This window comes from Ursus americanus, chromosome 9 (genome assembly GCF_024610735.1).
Source record: "Ursus americanus isolate L20-20 chromosome 9, mUrsAme1.1.p, whole genome shotgun sequence".
Lineage (NCBI taxonomy): Eukaryota > Metazoa > Chordata > Mammalia > Carnivora > Ursidae > Ursus > Ursus americanus.
This window is the reverse complement of record NC_142135.1, coordinates 57,022,745-57,043,722: the sequence shown is the minus strand read 5'-3', so window position 1 is coordinate 57,043,722 and position 20,978 is coordinate 57,022,745. Positions and strand designations below refer to the sequence as shown.

The 20,978-nt window shown below is 33.7% G+C and overlaps 1 protein-coding gene across 2 annotated transcripts in view; it reads right to left on the bottom strand.

Annotated features, from left to right (window-relative positions):
- Positions 1–878: 878 nt before the first annotated feature.
- UBE2W (ubiquitin conjugating enzyme E2 W) overlaps positions 879–20,978 on the bottom strand; it is a 74,140-nt gene continuing 54,040 nt past the window's right edge. For both annotated transcript variants that reach the window (XM_045810127.2, XM_087864798.1), the window contains 2 exons: positions 18,410–18,485; positions 879–10,400 (listed from right to left, as the gene is read on the bottom strand). In XM_045810127.2, the coding sequence (XP_045666083.1) occupies positions 10,387–10,400; positions 18,410–18,485 (90 nt within the window). In that variant the 3' untranslated portion in view covers positions 879–10,386. The remainder of the gene's footprint in view (positions 10,401–18,409; positions 18,486–20,978) is intronic.

Genomic DNA, 20,978 nt, shown 5'->3' with positions numbered 1-20,978 from the left:
ATTGAGTTGTCCATTTTTCTTATACTCCACTTCAGGCCATTGCCATCCTTTGTCTTTATTGCTTAAAACCTCTTAATTCTAATTGAGGTATAATGTTCAGTAAACTATTATTAAAGTGTGGCATTTAATGAGTTTTGACATAAATATACACCTGTGAAACCAAGATAATCAAGTATCTATCACCTCCAAGTTTTTTCCCATCACCCCACATCTTTAGGCAAACACTTCTCTGATTTTCGTCACTATTCATAAATTTGCATTTTCTAGAATTTTAAATAAAACCATAGTATACTTTTTGCGTGGGCATTTTCACTCAGCACAATAGGAATTTATCAATGTTTTATTCCCTTTTTATTGCTGAGTAGTATTCTGATGTATGTATATCCCACTTTGGCTACCCATTCACCTACTGATGGACAAATGTTTCCAGTTTGGGCATTTTGCAAACTTGATACAAACCCTTCTGTACAAGTCCTTGTGTGGACATATACTTTCTTTTCTCTTGGGTAAATACCCAGGAGTGAAATGGCTGATTTGTATAGTAGGTACATGTTTAATGTGGGGCTTGAACTCACGATGCTGAGATCAAGAGTCAGACACTGAACCAACTGAGCCACCCAGGAGCGCCCCCCGCCCCGCCCATGTTTAAGCTACAAATGGTTTTTCAAAGTGGTTACACAATTCCACATTGCCATCAGTAGTGTAGAAAAGTTCCCATTACTCCACATACTTGCCAAAACTTGGTATGGTCAGGGTAGCTGGTACGCAGTGGTTATCTTGTGCTTTTAATCTGTATTCCCCTAATGACTAATGATTCTCAGCAGCTTTTCGTCTACTCATTTGCCATCTCTATATTTCCTTCAGTTTAGTGCAAGTAAAAAAAAAAAAAAAAATCACGAACCTTGCCGTTTTTAAATTGAGTTGTTTGCTTCATGTTATTATAGCCTAAGTGTTAAAAAAAAATCCAAATACAAATAACTTTATCACATATTTTGCAAATATATTGTTTTGCTGTTTCAATTTGTCTTTTGAAAAGCCTAAATTTTAAATTTTCTAGAGTCCAATTTATCAATTGTTTTTAGTAATTTGGTTCATAGCTAAGAAATTGTTGCCAAATCCAAGATCTCAGAGATTCTGTATTCCTGAAGAAGTTTCATAGTTTCACTCTTTGAGTGTATGATTCATTTTTGGGTAATTTTTGTATAGAAGATTTTTATTTTTATTTTTTTTTTACTAACAGCTTTTCAAATGTTCTAGTACCATTTGTTGAATAGATTATGCTTCCCCCTTACAAGTATGTTGGCATCTTTTAAAAACCAATTTCTGGACTCTCCCTTCTGTTCCACTGATAATGTCTATCTTTATGCCAATACTTTATAATAAATTCAAGTCATCATCATTTGTCTGGTACTGATAATGGTCTCTTATTTTTTCCCCTCCACTTTTGTAACCCTTCAAGCTCACTCTCCAGGACTATAGCCAAGGTATTTTTCTTAAGTACAAATCTGAATTCATCAGTCCTTGTCAACCATGAGATAAAACCAAAATTCCATTAATTCTATCTTTCGAATTCTAGCTCTAGTTTTATCTCATTTTACCATTCCCTCATCCAGATTCAATGCCCCAAACACTGTTCTCTCTCACCCTGTGCACTTGCTGTGTGCTTTATCTCAGACGCCCTCATGTTCAGTCTCCCACCTTTGCCTGGCAGATACTCACCACTTCCCCTGGAATTCTCACCTGGACTTAAGACAGCTTTGACTGTTCTCACCTTGATGCTCCCTCAAAACTCTGATCAGCCTATCACACTAACTGGCACATTATTTTAATTGCCCATTTATCTTCCCTACCAGATCATAAACTCCTTGGGATACAGTAGGCACTCAATATTTGTGTATAAAGATGAACAAGACAGTTCCTTGCTCTTCAGAAGCCCCCAACAGGATGTGGTATGCAGAGCAGTAAACTGTCAGATCTTGTCACTCCCCACCCCACACCTCCAGTGCTTTCTAGGCCTATTGTTTCATAGTGCCTTGTTTCCCAAAAGGGATAACCTTTGTGTATTGGTCACTGTATTAAAATAAATCACTTGTAAGGATAATATGTGGAGGCTATTCTCTTCCTGGGTCTTCCAACTTTCGTCGGCTCCTGGCCACCTTCTGAGGACACTACCAGAGACCTCACCTCAATCCAAGTTCAAAGTCTGACATTCCCTGAACCACTCCAAGATGAAAGTCTCAACCAGGATTGTTTCCTCAGGTGACCTTTACTCCAAGGATGGAGCTCTGCTGGTTTCTGGCTTTAAATTAGTTCTGATGGGTGGGATGTTGGTGTAGTGGCTCAGACTCTTGGTTTTGCTTTCTGGGCAACATTCCCTGTCAAATTGCTGACACAGTGGCTCAGCTTTATAATCTCCTCACAACTGATAAATGAATGTCCTAAGGACGAAAGGAACGGAGCACTAGAGCCTCAGGTCTCTGTTTAGTGGAAACTGAAAGACCAATTTCAACCTTACCCTCACTCACAAAGCCCTATACATCATTTGGCCTTTGGCTGTGCTCCCCCATTGGCTTACTCTGAACCAGCCACATCATCATCTAGGTCGGCATTCATACAAATCCTGTCCCAGGGCTTCTGTACTTGGGACCACTGTACTTGCCAAGAACCCAACTACAACATTTATAATTCTCAAACCATTACAGTTCTTTTTGCAGTCAACTCATTTCTGTGATTACCAAAACCTGCTATTTCTCTGAACCTTTTAGGGCTCATCACTTTTGATGTTGAATTATTTTTCTTTCTTATCCCACCTATAACACAGGCCCTTTGAAGATACCTTTCTTTTATCTGTCATCCTTCTTAGCACAGAAAGTACTAAGTACTTGCTCAATGCCTGTCTTTAACCTTAATGAGTATGAGGTTTACCTTATGATCTCTGGTGTCCTCAGATATATTTAGCTTAAAAACAATTATATTCTTAATTTGTAAATATATTCAAGGTAACTAATTTATCTCAGAGATACAGCAAAAAATGAGAACTTTTTTTTAATAAAAGAAAGTAAAACCAGTGAAGAATGGTTAATGATTTACTTCAAAGTAATTTTTTCCAAACTCTCTGGGGTAGGAAGGGTACGGTGTTCTGCTGTGACTCTTCACACACATGGTGGTTTAGATGTGTGTTTCAAAACTGCTAGCACCTAAGTTTCTTTGGAAAAGTGTATAAAAATACAAGTACAATCCAATTAATTTAACAAACATTTATTAAAAGCTTATAGGAGAGGTACTGCGTGCTACATGTTGGAGACACAAGCACCACTGAGACATTGTGTCTTCTGTTAAAGAATCCAGGACAGAAAACTGGTAAGGGGTGGGAAGGGAAGAAGGACAAAGATACCCTTGTAACTACATTTGAACTGGACTTTTCAGGTAAAAAAGCAGATGATGAACATTCTATGAACGTGGAAGAACATTAGCCAAGTACAGGTAGTCTTGTTTTGCTATTATTTATGGAACAAGGTGTGTGGATGATGAAAGAGCAGCCTGGGAGCATGAAGATCATGGCAACAGCACTGGAGGGAAGGGAGAAATTTCACATATATATATTTTTAAAGATAGGCTCAATAGAGATTAATCATGAAAAATATGAGAGGACTAGTAAATATTGGTAATTCTTCATTTGGATAACTAGGTTGGATAGAAATGCCATTGTGACAGGAAAGAAACGAGAAATATGTTTTTGGGAATGTGAGAGGGGACATAAAAAATTTTAATGTTAAGTTGGATACCTTTTCTGTAGGATATAGCCATCCTTATTAGGTTCTTGCCTAATTAGTTTTATCTACCCACAATAGGTCCTTGAAGGTCAACTACCTATATGAGAAGATAAAATTTCTACCTTAGTTTACTTCAACTTTCATTAAGAAAACATTTCCATACTCTGCTGAACTGGAAAGAGCACATAGGTACTCCCACTTACATATTATGCCTTAAGAAAACATTAAAAAGAAATCTCATAAGCAATTTAAAATATTTATTGACAGGAATTCCCAGCAGGACAGATATAGAACCACTGTGGTCTTGGCCCATATTATTCAAGCATAGAAAATGCTTAGTTGCATCATTTGACTTCAATTCAGTTCATGTTTAATTTTGCCATTTGTTAGAGAGAAAAGTACTAAGGAATATAGGGATCTCAAAAGAATCACTTATCCACAGTGGCTTAAACCTTCTATGAGAGGTAGAATTTATTTTAAGGATTATAATAAAGGGAAAGAGTGTCATCAAAGTACAAAGCAAGATGGATCTTGCATTTATCTAACCAGCTACTCATCTATTGTTGAGGGCTGCAGAAAAAGCATGTTGAGATAAGGCAGTTTTATGGTAGTACAGCTGCCCCAATGAGGAGTAAGGTGCTCCTGGGGCAAGCCGATCCCTCATGAATAGAAAACCTAGAATATCAGCAGAGCATATTAAATTTCTTCCTGCTATGAATAACAGAGATGCAGAGAGATATCCCTTTTTCTGCTTATCTCCTTTTCTCTTCTCAAAGCTTCAGGAGTCACTCATCTAAGTAAGTTAGTTGATCTGTGTGTATATTCAGGAAAGGATCCCAAAGTTCTCTACAGTATATCCTTATATCATACAACTTAAAGTTCAGCAACACCAGACTCATGGTGACTCTAAGCAAGTGCCTGGGTCTCAATTTCCACTTCTTCCGAAAACACCCATCTTTTAATCAGGACTTCTTTAATTAAAGCATGAAGACCCACTAAAATACACTAGGCTACACTACTAAGTAAACACGATCTGTTAAATAAATAAGCGCTTTAGTGACTATCTTCATTCTGTTGCACTTATTTTTGGAAATGGGCATTTTACTGTTTCCACAAACCTTTGAAGATCACAGTCTTTTGTAAAGAGAAACTAGTACATAAGTAAATTTTTACATTATTATAAACTACAAAGAGATTTAGTATCTACCCAATTTAATATTCAAATCTACATAAAATAAATCAATGACAACTGCTTTATTATTAAAAGTTACTGAATTCCATAAAGCACACAATGTAATTTATATTCAACTAACAAAAGTTTGATACATGTATTTAAAAATATATAATAGATTTATGTCTTAACATTTATATTCTATTCAAAAAGCAGTAGCTTTACATATTTTACAACTTGAATTTATAAAATATATATACATCCACCCTATTCAAATCCTCAAGCATGAGCTTCCATTCCTATTAATAAAATGCACAATCTGTATTTCTGAATATTGAGAGAAAAATGGTACCAACTAAAAACAACAAACCCATTTTAACTTGAACATGAACTTAATTCTTGGCTACTAGATAACTGACATAATAATCTTTTCAAATAATTATTTTACCCCGAGCCTGATAATCAATTTGCATTTATGTAAATAATCTGTGGTTAACTATGAAGAGACTTGCATTTATTTTCATGTTATCTCAATCTACCACCTGCCTTACTCGACTTGTTTTAGGCTTTAAAATTAGAGAGGTGGGATTATTCGATCTTTCCATTTACCATGAAATTTGACAAGTGATGTCACACCTAAGAAGCCAAAGCCCAGAACCATGCTTTGCCTTTGAGAAAGCAGCTTAGAATGATTGCAGAAGCAAACTTTTCACAAAACCCTGACAATGTATGCATCAAGAAACTGTTTCTCTTTTTCCCTGTCAACTGCACTCAACTTGCACAATTACAGTTCTTTAGGCATGTTAATATATACCAGCTTCTATTCAGGCATTCCTTCCACATCTTCAAAATGTCTTCAGATATTATACTGTTTTATTTAAAAAATTTTCATAAAAAGACATTCATGTAACCGTTCTGGAAATTCATCTCTAAATATAAGTCCCAATAACATCTGCGAATTAAAATCACAATAAACACCTCAATTACAGGACCATAAGTCAGAAGCAGAACTTCAAGGATAAAGATCTAAGTTTGAAGTACATGCTTAGACTCCACGGGCTTCTAATGATAATGATGCATACAAGCCTATCTTTAATGCACAGTTTATGCTGAGAAAACAAAAGTCTCCCACGAATTAGTATTAAAAAAAAAAAAAAGTTCCAAATCTCAAAATGGTTTAGAAACTTAAATGGAAAAATACTTTTACCAAAACAAATAATTTCATTCTTTTGGGCAATAATTAGGCTTTGGGAGAGTCACCATCCAAAAAGTAAACAAAATTCCCTCGCTATAGTATTTAAGAACATTTTAAATTAGTTAACAGCTCATTTATCAAGTAGTCAACTATTCAACAAATTTAGTCACATACTGATGAAGTGAAATAAGGTATCAGAAATTCTATGTATTTTATTTGTGGGAAGGAGTCTTTTTCCTTAAGAAAAAATTCTGATGTAATTTCACTAATCTTCCTTCTCTAAATTCCCTAACCTCAAGAAAAGGAAAGGGGAAGAAAGGGAGGAAGGCAGGAAGGGAGGAAAGGAAGGAGAGTGGAAAACTTAGGGAAACTGCTGAAGACTGACATACTGGACAACTTTGAAAAAGGAAGAAAGAAAAAAAATGAAAGAGATTAAAAACAAAAAAAGACTGCAAAGAGGATTAGGGCTAAGAGGTGCAGATTAAGAGACACCTTCACAGATCTTAATCATGCAAAGGCATTAGCATAACACAGAATCGTGCAGTAGCTGATTTTGGTAACAGTGAATCCTCAGGAAAGATAATGTGAAAGCCTCAGTTCTTTTTGAAAACCAATTTATATACACTAATAAATTCTAAGCATTCAGCTAAAATATGTACAAAAAACTAAATAAAAGTGAGATCGAGAAATATAAGCAGCAGTAACCATAAAGGCTTAGAACTAGTGACACTGAATTCTTTATTTAAAAAAATTCTGAACACACAGTACCTCCTCTTCTCTTCTATTTTTAGGAAGAAGCTTTAACAAGTTTTAAATATCTCAATTCTCAAAAACAATAGGCTTTTTAAAAAATAAGACTTGATTACCAGAAACAAGTAATATGTGGTTACATACCATTTGCATATCACTACTCATTTCCATTATTTGTCAACTCATCTTTGATGCAATCTGGAAATAATTAAGCAGTCACTAGATACCTGTTTTAGAATCTGAAGAAATTATTATTCACCACAGGAATCTAATGATATATATTTGCATATATTTAAAATTTCAGAAGGGAAAAACTAATAAACTATCCTACTTATTTTATACCAAATATTTATATACCTAGTCAAAACAATAAGGATTAAGATCTTTCTCCAGATGAAATGTATATAAAAGCTAATTGTTAGCATTTTCTTTTGGGGATTAAAAAAAGCTTTATTTCCCTGCTAGCTAAAAGGAGGAATTCATCCACTACAAGTTAAGTCCTTTAGAGGTGAATATTAAATTCCTTAAGAGAACGGCCATAAAATTTTAAAAAATTTATCTTAAAAAAACTGAAAACCATTTCTCTCTTTAAAATCTATGGCATTAATACCTACTTGACATAATATTTTTGAAAGGGCACCAAGTTCAAGGTCTAAGCATGCAAAATAAGGAAATTAATGTATCACTGTCTTAACAGAATTTGGCAAACCAGAAGAATGGCCTTAAAATAAATAAATAAATAAATAAATAGAGTACATATTGTCTAAATATCAAAGTATAATTCTGTAGGCCTATGCAGCAGATAGTGCCCCATAGAGCAAGGGAAGAGGGAAGTAGCATAATCCTATGTACATTTTCCTGGTATTCTGGTTGTTGTTCAACAACACATTACAGAGAAATACTCTTTTTATTATTACAAAGCCATTAAATGCTCTCTCTAGAGCAATGACTTAGATAAACGTCTTATGTCTTTTAATAATGTAACTTACATTTAAAATTAACTTAATTAAATCTAAGTGCAAAGGAGTTTCCAATAATTCCTAAGTTCAAGGGAGTACTGTAATAAATAAGGTGTTATCTTATTGCAAATTCTGAATGGTTGGTATTTCTATATTTTAGGGTATTTCATCTTATCTTCTCTTTCAACCATAAAATGTACTGAAATTATTTGGTTTCCTTTACTTTCCTCTACTTCGTTTTATTTTACGGTATCTCTATGTAGAGAAAGAGGTATGTTAAAATACTGCTTCTTTTATTTTAAAAAACTCAATTGAGGCTATATAAGACCTATTAATCTATAGGAGAGCATTGTTAATCTCTGACCTGGTATATCAATTCCTTTGGTGAATAAATGCCACAGGTCATTTCTTTATAAAAGAATTTTAGTAAGAGGACAGCAGTACGGAGAAAGATCCCCCACGCCCACCCCTGAAAATGATCAAGTCAATCAGTAGTTTAGAGCAGTTGTGTAAAATTATGAAAAATATATAATTTGCCACTGCAATTTTCATATTAAAAAGCAGTTAAAAACTAAGAGTAGCTCAAAGCATTCCAAAAAACATTTTCTGTCTTAAACAGGCCAAATGATAAGACTGACAGAGACTACCGTGAGAACTTATGTGTATCTAGTCAAGAACAAAAATGTGTTTAATTTTAAAAAGTGGTAGTTCCTACCTATAGTATAAACAGTGTCCACAATTTGGTGGCTGGCCATAGTTTTAATTTTTTTTTTCAAGTTATTTCTACAGCAGACATATTTTTGAAGTCTACCCACCCCTGAGTTCAGCAATTATACTTTTAGAGTGTAAAATTATATGTCCTTAATTAACAACATGTACAAAGCTACAAAATGTCATCCATACAGAGATTAAAAACAATTTTGAAAATATTCCTTGCCAATTATTGAGTGGATGTTTTGCTGGGGTACATACTTCAAACCTTCCAGCCAACTGGCTTTTATTTTTAAGCCCAAATTGATTCATATATTTATTCACTGCAGGATATGTCAAAAAGAGTGCAACAGGCATTAGTAAAAATAACATTGTAGTAGAAACAGATTTTTGCATATGTGAAAAGGTAATTTATAAAATACATAATTGCTTTTTAAAAAGAGAACCTAGTTGCAGTATCATTAACTTACATGGTACTGAGAATTGGACGTTTCAACAATTTTTTTCTATAGAAAAATTTCATCTAGCTGTAAGCAAAGTCTTTTAAACAACAAGAAAACAAAATAAAACAAATCCCTCCAGGAAAAACTGTACGGCTGTGTGAGACAAATCAGCAAACATACCATTCTATAGTGTACTTTTGCCTAAATTTTAAAATAAAAATGTCCACACTCTTTTGTTAAAACATTAAGCCTCTGTCAAAAATGTATTTCTTATTTTAGGGTACAGGATTAAAGGACAAAAATGATACTTACAAGTAAAGAAAAATTACAAGAAAAAACTTGACAAAAGCTTTTCAATTGAAGTACTGTAACATTCAAACTTGACTTAAAACATAACGAAAGAAACAAAACTGCAAACGAAAACTCTTTATGGATTTTTCAAACATAAATAAATGAAATAGTGTTTAGGCAGTAGGGCTCATGCTGATGGCTAGCAGGAAGTAACAGAGTGTAATCTACTTGGAAAAATCGTTACTGTACAAACAAGCCCCAATTAAGGACTGCAGCAGTTTCATCATCACTGCCATTGTTCTTACTTCCAAAATCAAGCCTTGATTCAACCATTCATACCTTAGATTACTCATACCTTTACTTCAGAGATTGAGGAACTATATACAACAAATGAATTTATTTTCACCATAGGGATAACAATATTGTACCTCTCTGCCAATGTTACTTGAAAACCTTCCATGTCAAAACAATTTGACAGCAGATATAAACAATTCAATAAATACGCAATGATCTTTCATTACAGTCCTTTAAAGACGCATGTTAATTCATGCTGTTAACCTTAGGATCACAGTGCATAGAATCCAAATATAAACAGTTGGGGTGACTTTCAAAGTAATGTTGGATCCCTCACTTTATTTATAATCCCACTATAACCAATAAGTTCATTTCATAGGCCCTATCATGCATTAATTATTAGGTGGCAGGAGTTAATGAAAATTTTTCCTATTAAACGTCCATTGCCGGCAATGAACGTCCCAAAACCGCCAAGGAAGTCACTGTTATTGCACAATACATGAGGACCTGGAACTTTTCCAAAAGCTTAAAAAAATAAAAATAAAAAATGGAATTATATTGACATTTCCTGACACCTGCATTAATACTGTATGACTAATAAAAGCATGTCAGTTGCCTGGACTGAACCAGCGATCAACATGCGCCCAGAATGCACACGAGTAAAAATGCAGTAAAAGGAAGTAGTCTTCATTGCCTATAGGTCACTTCCAGTCAAAGGTTAAAGTTCAAAGACTGAATGATCAAAGTGCTCATTTTCTCAGTAGGACTATCTTCTGCTAGGAGGATGATAACAGTGGCATCAACAAGTATCATCTTTAAGAAAAGGAGAAAAAAGATAATTAAAAAAGTCAAGCATGCATAAGTAAAATCCACACGTTAGTCTAACACAGAAATAATTTCAAGAAGAACATGGTTTACATGTCTGACTTGCCTCCCCCAGTCCTTGCAAATAAAAAGTCCAGTTTGTGTTCAATTACATAGGGACAAACAAATCAAGTTCTATTCTTTCATGGAAATAGTTCTCACAAATCTTAAATGATGCATCAGTATGTTAGTTCTATTTAAAATAATAAATTGATATATGTTAGCACATATTCAGGATTTATCAGTCTTAAAGAGTTCTTTTGTGGGCAACAATTTTAAGTTGCAACAAGACAGGAAGTAAACCCCTGACCAATAATGTCATGGTATTTAACACAGGATAATGCAAGTTGTGTCTTTAGTCTATAAAGGAAATAACTTCACAAATGAGGTACAATTACCAAATCAATTAATACATAGTTAATATTATTAATTTTTTTAGAAAATACATTTAAAAAATACATTTTTCAGCAAATATATATACAACTGAGGTCATTAAAAAAAAACCCACAGATTTAGTAATGCCTTCTGGTAGCCTCAACACATTATGTAAGATACAGAATTGTGGAATTCATAACTTATTTTACAAAATTATTTCACAAGACATATCTGAAGGATTTATTTTGAGGACTGATTACTCTTCAGAAAGCAGGACTAGTGGCAACTACCCAAGAGTTGTGAAAGCTCTCAAGGACAGCATTGCTGAAAAACTGGCCAAATATTTTACAAACTATCCCAGAGATAAGATCGATACACTGTTAATTAAAAAATCTCCATTTCCAATGACTCAATGAGAGCTAAAAACAAGTAAATCTGATTTCTATGCTGGGAAAACTTGTAGAATATTCATTCCATCACCCTATATTTTAATGGCAATCTAAAGAGTGAAATATACCAGATTTTTAAAATAAATCTTATCTAAATCATTAGAATCCTTTAAAGAAAGAATATCTTTAAGAAGAAAATAAGCAGTCTACAGCTTCTACATGTTATATGAAAGTATGTTTCTTAAATTACTGTGGAACTTGGAATAAAGAGGATATATGGATGTCATGGATGCAGAACAAACTTAAGAATGTAAAGAAGTTTCTTAAAACATCACTCTTCCAACAGAGAATTTATAACCCTAGGGTCCTTGAAAAAACTAAAACTAATCACACTTAGACCTCTAAGCTAAGAGATGGAACTAAATTTTAACTAATAGGTCAAACCTTAAGTATTCTACCACATGACAATGTATACAATAAGAAAAGTGAGACAAAATTCAACATGAACATCATGTACCTAATTAACCACCAATAATAAGCTTTTATCTCCAAAGACCTTTCATCTTTGCTAGGTGATAACATAAATGTATCTCCATCAGGTTGTTCATTCTGGAAGTTTTTCAGTATAGTAGGCTGTTGTAGAATGTGCCTCAATCCACCAAAATGATTAAGAAATTCACATAAAGCTATTGTCCCTAGTCCAATCCCTACCTTGGATTAGATGTTAAAAAAAAAAAAAAGGACTAATACTCCCTGCCTTGAATACTCTATCTTTAGAGTAATAAACTTACTAAGTAAGTTTTTGAAAATGGAGTTCTATTATCTCTGATAGCTGGACCCACAGGACACACGGGCTTAAACATTACAAATTCGTCATGGCTATAAGTAATCAAAGAATCTAAGTGCAAATACTTAAGTATGGAGACAAGTATGAGCTAAAGCCATGGCTAACTTTTCCCAAAATAAAAAGGCCATCACTAAGAAGCAAAAAACTCATTTATTAGCAAAAGGAACACAGTTTCTTAGCTAGATGAAAAAAGATTATTGAATAGTAAGATGGTTTACAAAAAAAAAGTTTTTAAGAGTAAACCCATCGTGGATCAAGACAAATACAAGTCTATAAAACGTGATCAAAGAGCTCAATATGGCTAAAGTATTTGTAGCAAGATGAAGGGCTGCAAAAAAATCTCAGATTAACCACTTAAATATTTTTCTGGAACTGCAGAAGCCCTTAAGTATACCCTCAAATACAATATACAAATAACCAGTTCCAAAGAGATGACATCCACCATGGCTAACTTCACTGGACTTCTAGGAAATACGAGTGAGAGAGAACTATATTAGAAGAAGGTCATTTAGTTTTCCCCAGAGTATAAGAACCATACATTTTAATGGACACCACAACCATTACATTATATTGGAAACTACCCCCCTGGATATTCGCAGAGACTAAAGACTAGAAGAAAAGGAACACAGTAATAAGTCGTATAAATGAAGTGCGATCCCACTTCAAGAAAGACAAAAATAAATCTTTACACACGGGTTTGTCTCTCAACAGTTTAGGAAATTAAAGTTTTCTTTTGATGAACCAACTTAAGAAAGATTTCACAGAAGACAACAGAACTGTAATCCAGCAGGAAATAAAAGGAAAAGACTGTTAACTGAGTAAAACTTGGACTTAGGAATTTAGACAGTGATTCTGTAATCCTAGAAGGTAGTGGAAATATAAAAAGGTTCACAACTACCGTAGGTAGTTCTATGGAAGCTATAAGGCGGGAAGAAAGTCTGTTAATGTTAGTCTGAGACAATCTTGTGTTCCTATCACCTTATGATCCTTAGAATTCTATAGGAAATGTTCCAGCTGAATGCAACCAGAATGTAGTCTAGTTTTGTAAAAAAGAGATACTCCTCTACTCCTTCCCAAATTTATAAACTCAACAGTTTATTGGACATAATATCTAAACATCACGCCAATCTATTTCCTGTAAGCCGAGTTTTCTGAAGCCAATTACTCAATTAGTCTTAAGCTATACTGCTCAATTCCCTATCATCTTAAGGAAAATGCTTCAGGAACCAGATCAGTACTGCCCCTGTGGAAAGCAATCATTTATGAAACTAAGTTGTATATGTTCAATTTGGATCCCAGGAAACAGATGGATCATATTATTAATGGATTCTATTAACATACTGAAATATTTTTATGATCCCATAGAAAGATACTTTTTATCTTTTTTAAGAACAATTATGTCTATTTTATGATTTTGAATTTTGAGGCTCAATCATTCATTCACTTGTGTACTAAACTGTATACATTTGTTCTCTAAGGACCATTCTAGCCCTGAATTATAGGTAAAGTCCTCAGCCCCTTTGTATGATGAAATGAGTTGTCTATTCAAATACCTATTTTGGTTAGTTCCCCTTATTTTTTTTTTAACCCTATTCTGTTTGAGTTTTCAGAGCATATGGACCCCTACGTAAATTTGCAACACAGAATATTCGCATTCCGATGCAGATATGACCTTATTCCTTTAGTAAATAGAAACTATAAAAGAATTCTGGAAAACAGGTTGATAGCCAACTTCAAGTAAGTAACAATAAGAAAATATGTATTCACATATCAGTAACTTTCTACACTTTAATAGGAACTAGAGAAGAACCTCAAAAGAAATGTATAAGGTATGATACCACAAGTAACAGTAGGGTAGCAGTGACTGGTCTACATTTTTCAAGATATACTAACAATGTGGAAGATAGTTTAAGTTGAAAGAGGCTTTTTTCCAAGAACTCAACACTGGTATTTGGGAGCTCAATTCTGGTGTATCAGCGGAATCCTACTCTTCTAAAACCAGGAGATCTACTGAATTACCAAATTACTGTTTTTCATTAATAATGCATCCATCCTGCTTCCAGGAAGCCCCCTCTGAAGCACACAGATATAATGAATCTAAACCCAAACTGCTCTTGCCTCTTTGATTACAAATACTGACAAACACTCTGACCCACATTGACCCAATTATGTTGGTTAGGACCACATAGGACTATGGAGCTTGTACCCGAGGCCCATAATTCTGCTTGGCTTCTAAAAACTGAAATGTTAAGTGTTTCAGTGAGTTCATCCAATTCCAAGCAAGTCCTTGTTTAGTCTCTGATCTTTTTGTTTAGGGCTGCAGGTCACATCAGGACTCTGATTTGACCTTATAATCCTTTCAGAATTAGATGATGCTAAGAAATATCAAGAGTCCACATTTCTTGGTAATTTGGCATTATAAGGAGAACATGATTAATCAATGAAGATCTTTCTGGAACTAAAGCACCTAAACAGAAAAACATAAGCTGACATCTGGAAAGCTCAAAAACAGAGCTGACAAGTTCTGCTTTACGAGTAAGCATGACCGATAAGATTTTCCAAATTCAACTGGAAGGCCAAGGTGAGCTGTTTTTCACATCGCTTATAACTCACTCTGAAATGTATAAAGGCGAAGACAATATATGCTATACAACTGAAATGCTTTAGTTTTTTAAAGGTGAAAGAAAAGTTCAAGGAAGATTGTCTACACCCACCCCCCTTTACGAAAGAGCAGTTGCTCTATCATCTCAAAGTATAACTAGTATTACCTGTCCTTGATTTCATATGAGGGTCACTCATGGAGGAAAACCATTGATTTAAAGATAAATTCTGGGAGGGGAATGATTCAGATATGCAGGGTTCAAGCATGAGTAGAAAACACTGAGATAAGAATAGTCACTGTAAGTCAATAAACTGAGGATGTTTTAAACAGAATTATCTGTAGATGAAAAAAATATATCTGTACTTGGGACTGGAACTTGAACTAGAATAGTCATAATTCAGTTGAAATAGAATCTGGTCCTTTAAAAGTGCCTAATTTGTACTTGGGGGGAGGGTGGACGGACACACTTTTAATCTGTTTATTGATAAAATGAATTCCTACACAAACCCTGGACTATTATACATTAAGAGGCTAATTTAGTTTGAAAAGCCTCTCTTTTCTTGGTATTTCTTAGCTAAGATGGAGAATAGTTTAAACTATTAAAAGACTTTTTTACTTTAGTCATGAAAGTATAAATTTCTTGGTTAACAGATAAAAACTACTATGAAAAGTAACTTACATGAGTGTATTTTATTTTAAAGAGTTTATTTTATATTTCTAGTTTCACTATGTGACCTTTCTCCATTTCTTATTCAAAAGCACGTAATGAGAAATTCTGGGAATATTCTTAGATAAAGGACTTCTCATAAATCCTTTCAACTACATAAGGCAGCATTAGAGGGCTTGAAAGATTGTAATCTTTCTGAAATTTCCCTACCAGGAAGGAAGAAATAGACTGTCTAACCTTGGGGCAAAAAAAAGTGGTAAAGAAGGTTATACTCTCAAAATATATGTATTTTTAAAATTCATTTAAGACAATTTCTTCTCAAGTTTTACTAGAAAACTCAAGTGGTTTAAAAACACTATGGAAAGGACAATGGGGGATTTTCCTATTATTAGTGAAGTTGAGTTTGAAATAGAACAACTATACTATCTCTAGAACTTTGACACTTAAAAAATGTTTCATTCAGTTGTTTGTCAATATTCTTGATTGACTAATCTTAACTTTTTATGAATCTGGGAACTTTCTATGCTAAGACAAAAGGGTCTGTGACACTCAAGATTCCCCCCCACCCCCACCCCAGAAGCGCTCCTTGTAAAGGCACAGAGAGAAGAGGCAGTTTGGTTTTTTTTTGGTCCTAAAAGGCAGGAAGATGAAAAAGAATGAGAAGCCAGCAATGTAAATTGAAGTAAAGGGCCATTTACTTAAAGTAGGGTCTTGTTAAATGTTTTAGTAGACCTTCAGTGCTCAGAAAGAATTCCTTTAAGTCTGATTATTAATTCATTTTATGTAGAAACCTGTCCTTTTATATCTCAGAATCTCTGAAACAGTAGTTCTCAAGTGACAAACTCCATCAGAATTATCTGGGGATCTCTTAAAAATTAAAACAAAACCAGCATTCTAGGCACAGTAATAAAGTTTAATAGATTCCTTAAAAGAGAAAGTAATCAAAAAGACTTTGGTGAAAGAGTTCCCAAGAGGGTGTGTGTAGGGGAAGGATTCCTTGAGGCAGGGTGCTTTTGTGTGTGCCTGTGCAAGATTCATTCTAGGAAAACAGCGCATGGAGGATAAGAAAGAGAGTATATTATAATGCTCCACTGAACAGTCCATGTATAAAACACTTCTCGTTTTAAAGATGATTTTCTTAGAATGGATTCTCAGAAGTTTGGTAACTGAGACAAAAGGCTTGATCTTAAATGTTAAGCTTGTTAAATATTGCCAAACTTGCTATACCATCAGCAAATACGAAAGTACTATTTTTTTCTACCCTTTACTCTTTCCTGGCACTGCACTCATTTTACTCAACTCTGCCAATTCAATAATAGTTTCAAAATAATAAATCTGTAATTACTCCACTGCGAACTTTTGGGCCTACACTTTTAATTAATTGTATTTATTATGTTAAGCAATTTTCATAAATGGTCTTTATTTTTAATAAGCTATAATTGTTTTTCACATTTTTAAACCTTATGTTGACTGTGCTTTGAGGTTTTTCTAAAAGGTTTAAATTTTCATGTAACTATTTAATTTCTTTGCGATTCTTTTTAACTTCAGAAATTCTTCCTTCCTCTGAGTTGATACTTAGCTTTAAAAAAATACAATTTTCTCTTGTTGTCTTAAAAAAATACTTAATTCAATCCACAGGAAATATTTTACATATGAAGTAAAAATGTAAATTTTTCTTTCCCAAAATGATTACCAACTTCCTAACAGGATTACTTACTAAATAATTTTTCTCCTCATTGGTTTTGTGACATCTGATTTACTATATTCAAATCTTATATATAAGACGGCCTTGGAAAGAGTAATTCTATTTTGATGTCTATTCATTAATGCATTGATATGTTGTGGTATCTGGTAGACTGATTCTCCTTCATTATCCTTTAGTTCAAAATCCAGACTGCTCTTCTTGCCTATTATTTTTTCCAAAACTTTCAAGCACCCATCCATCACTCCACTGGATTTTTACTAAGTCATATTAAACCTGTAAAGAATATACATTTTTCTATAATACTGGTTTGTCATCAAATACCTCTGTTTTTTCATAGCTCTTACAAGTTTTGTCATTTTTTCTTCTAGGTCATCTATAGCTGTCATTAACATTAACTGGAATATTTATCTTTCTGTTGGCCCGCAAGAATGGCATCCTTCTTTCACTGTGTTTTATAACTTGTAACTGCTGGCGTACTGCTATCATATTGATTCTAATCATCATTTATCAACACCTGACAGAACTCTTATAATGTAAAAAGTTTTTAAATGACTCAAATTAACTCAGTTAACAAGTTTCACAATGGATAGAAAGGTAAGGGAGGGAAGGCCATATTCCTATTATTTAGCTCTGTCAGTTCTAATTTCTTATTAGACTAACATTTTAAAAAAGGAAAATAAAGGATGTACTCTTATGGATACAAAAATCACAGTGGGTGGTTTTTGTTCACACACTTCAAAAAGTACATTGAGGAATATAAAATTCTGTTTTGAATTTCAAATACACCTCTTCAGGGAAGCAGTGAGGTCAGTTTAGAAAAGATGCAGTCTTCAATTATAAAGCTATTAGCACTCTCCCAACAAAAACAATAAAACAAAATCAGTGCAAGTACTGTCCTCATAAAGCTAGGATCAGGAGAACCATACATTTTCGAGGACTATTAGAACAGGAAGAGCTTTCTTTAATTAAATGGATCATCTCTCAAAATGTGATCCCCTCCCGCCACTAAACACAGTACCAGAACTAAGTAATTTCAAAAGACATCAGAACTTCTATTACAAGTAACAGGTTTCCCAGTAACTAATTCCAATTTCATCTGAAAATTATTAAGGACCTTTTTTTAGTAATAAAATGGTAGCGTTTAAGAATGTTAAAGCAATTTTAGATTTTACTTGTATGTTAGCTATGATTTTATGTGCCTCATTAAAAACCTAGTCCAATGTATCCATTAAATGGCTTAATATTTTAAAGACTCTTCTCCATATTACAAAAATACATCAGTTATATATTCTCCTCTTTTCCCCAAGCAACAGATATATAATCTTTCAACCCAAAATGCCAAAAAGTTATCATTCTAAAATAAAACTGCTTACCATGATACCACCATTTTGTTTTCTTTGGATTCTTGTTACATGTTCGAACATAAAAAGAATTATCTGGTGGTCGTCTCTGAAACCAAAAAGAGTTGAAATAGATAAGAGAAGTTGTAAAATGGAAGAAGATTTAAGAAGATAGTTTTAATAAAAGCTTTAGCAGAATTTTTACAGAAAGTCTAAAAACAATATAAATGCTGATGTGGTACAAGCGAAATAATATATTTCAGGAAAAGTAGACCCTTGACACTGAAATTAAAAAAAAAGGGGGGGGGTTATGCATGTGTGATTTGGATTAGGTTCCAGTGGGATTACTAGAGAATGACTATTACCCCAAAGTGGCAGCATTAGGTTTTAAAGAATTTTGGTTTCATTTATTTTATCTCCCTAGAAATAATTTAGTAATTACTTTTGTGAACTAATTAAAAAACAGAAAAGTCTATCTAACTAGGTTTGTCTGAGAAACTAACAGCAACTTATAAACCTCCACAATTACTGTTTCCTATAAGGTAAGTATCACCAAGGACAGACCAAAGGATTCAGTTTCCAAACAATATGTAAGAGGAAAAAGGGGGAAAAGCTATACTGGCATTTCTGTCATATATATGCCCAGACTAGCACAATATCAGAAACAGATGGCGGCTCTGCAAGGGAGCTACAGCAGAAACAGTGATGCCAACAAAACTGAACACAGATTTTGGAAGGGAATTTCCCTGAAAACTGTTGGATATCGTTCAGACACAAGAAATATGTGCTGGGGGCGCCTGGGTGGCGCAGTCGTTAAGTGTCTGCCTTTGGCTCAGGGCGTGATCCCGGCGTTCTGGGATCGAGCCCCACATCAGGCTTCTCCGCTAGGAGCCTGTTTCTTCCTCTCCCACTCCCCCTGCTTGTGTTCCCTCTCTTGCTGGCTGTCTCTGTCAAATACATAAATTAAAAGAAAAGAAAAGAAAAGAAAAGGAAAGGAAAGGAAAGGAAAGGAAAGGAAAGGAAAGAAAAGAAAAGAAAAGAAAAGAAAAGAAAAGAAAAGAAAAGAAAAGAAAAGAAAAGAAAAGAAAAGAAATATGTGACTCTAAAAAATTTGGAAATAAGTCAAATTTGTATTAAAGCTACTGAGCGCAGGTTAGCAGGTAAGTTAGTAGATAGGTCCAACCAAAACCAATGATAAGTAGGACTGAACAAGCAGTCCACTTGGCACTTCTACAGCTCATGTACAACTGCGAACCTAATAATTCCCTTACAAGTTAATATTAATAGTAACTTAACAAAAGGGAAGAGTAGAGCATAAGATGTTAAACAACTACCCCAAGATTATCCTGCTGATAAAGTCTGAGAAAATATCTGAAAAATTAGTATCATGAAATTAGATGCTTGACAACTTCAAAGAATAGATCATCTGTTGCTGTTTGTCCTGCAAAGTCATAATCTGTGTTCATGTGGAACAAACTGCTACCACTGCAACAAATAATTTCATAAATTCATTTTCTCTGTATATTGATTAGAACCCAATCTTCTAAAGAGAAATTAAGGAAGAAAAAAAAAAAACAACTCATTCTATCTGCTTAAGAATATAACCAAACTGAAAAGTGATCACGGAGATTTGGTTCTTAGAAAAATAACTATACAAAAAGATGGATTACCAAAACCGTTTTAGGAATTGAATACAAGCTAGAAAGTCTGGACTATCTGTATTACAGGGGCACTACGAATAAATGGTAGATTACTGAAAGACCTCTCAATCTCAGAAATTATCTTTAATCTACTGAAATCTACTGACATGATGGATTTAAATGCCTTCAATTTAGGGAACCATCCTTGACTATGAAAAAGAAAATTGGAATGAAAGAATTATGACTAAATCAAAGTTCCCAAATGCTTATAGTAAAAATTAAAATTTGTATTCAAATCAAATATTAAAGTGAAACTCATAGAACCACACTGACCACAGAATAAAATTCACCTGTTTTAAAAGAAGAGTTTTTGGTGAGTAGTTAGAAGACTTTTAAAAGCTTATTTGGAGCTAGATCCCCTCAGTGCCAAAGCAAGTTTCCTCTTCATCTCTGTAACGTAGTACTTAGCACAGTAAAAACAGTATCTAGTAGGTTCCTAATAAACGTTTACTGAATTTTTTATCGCATTTCACAGAACTAATGCTGAATTACTTCCAAATTATTATCTTGGTTAAATATAATTTAGTTCATATTATATAATATAGTTTACCAATAATTTAAATGGAATAATTAGGCATATAGTAACTATGCAGGAAAAACTAGTAGTAGACAACTGAAATGTGAGGATTAGAAAAGGATAAAGGAGATGGAGAATATAGTCATTTTCTAGTTTTTAACAGTAAGTCATTACATTTGTTTATTTATTATAAATCATTACATTAAATGTAAACAAAGTGCTAATCATTACAAGGCACATGTAAGTTAGTGCACACATCACTGGTGTGTTCATCTCAACTCTTCTTATTAAAATCCTATACTTGCTGCTTCACCTTTCTAAAGACATTAAACATTAACGAGGATATAGAAGTCCTTGTAACTGCAAACTGCTCTACTCTGTACCT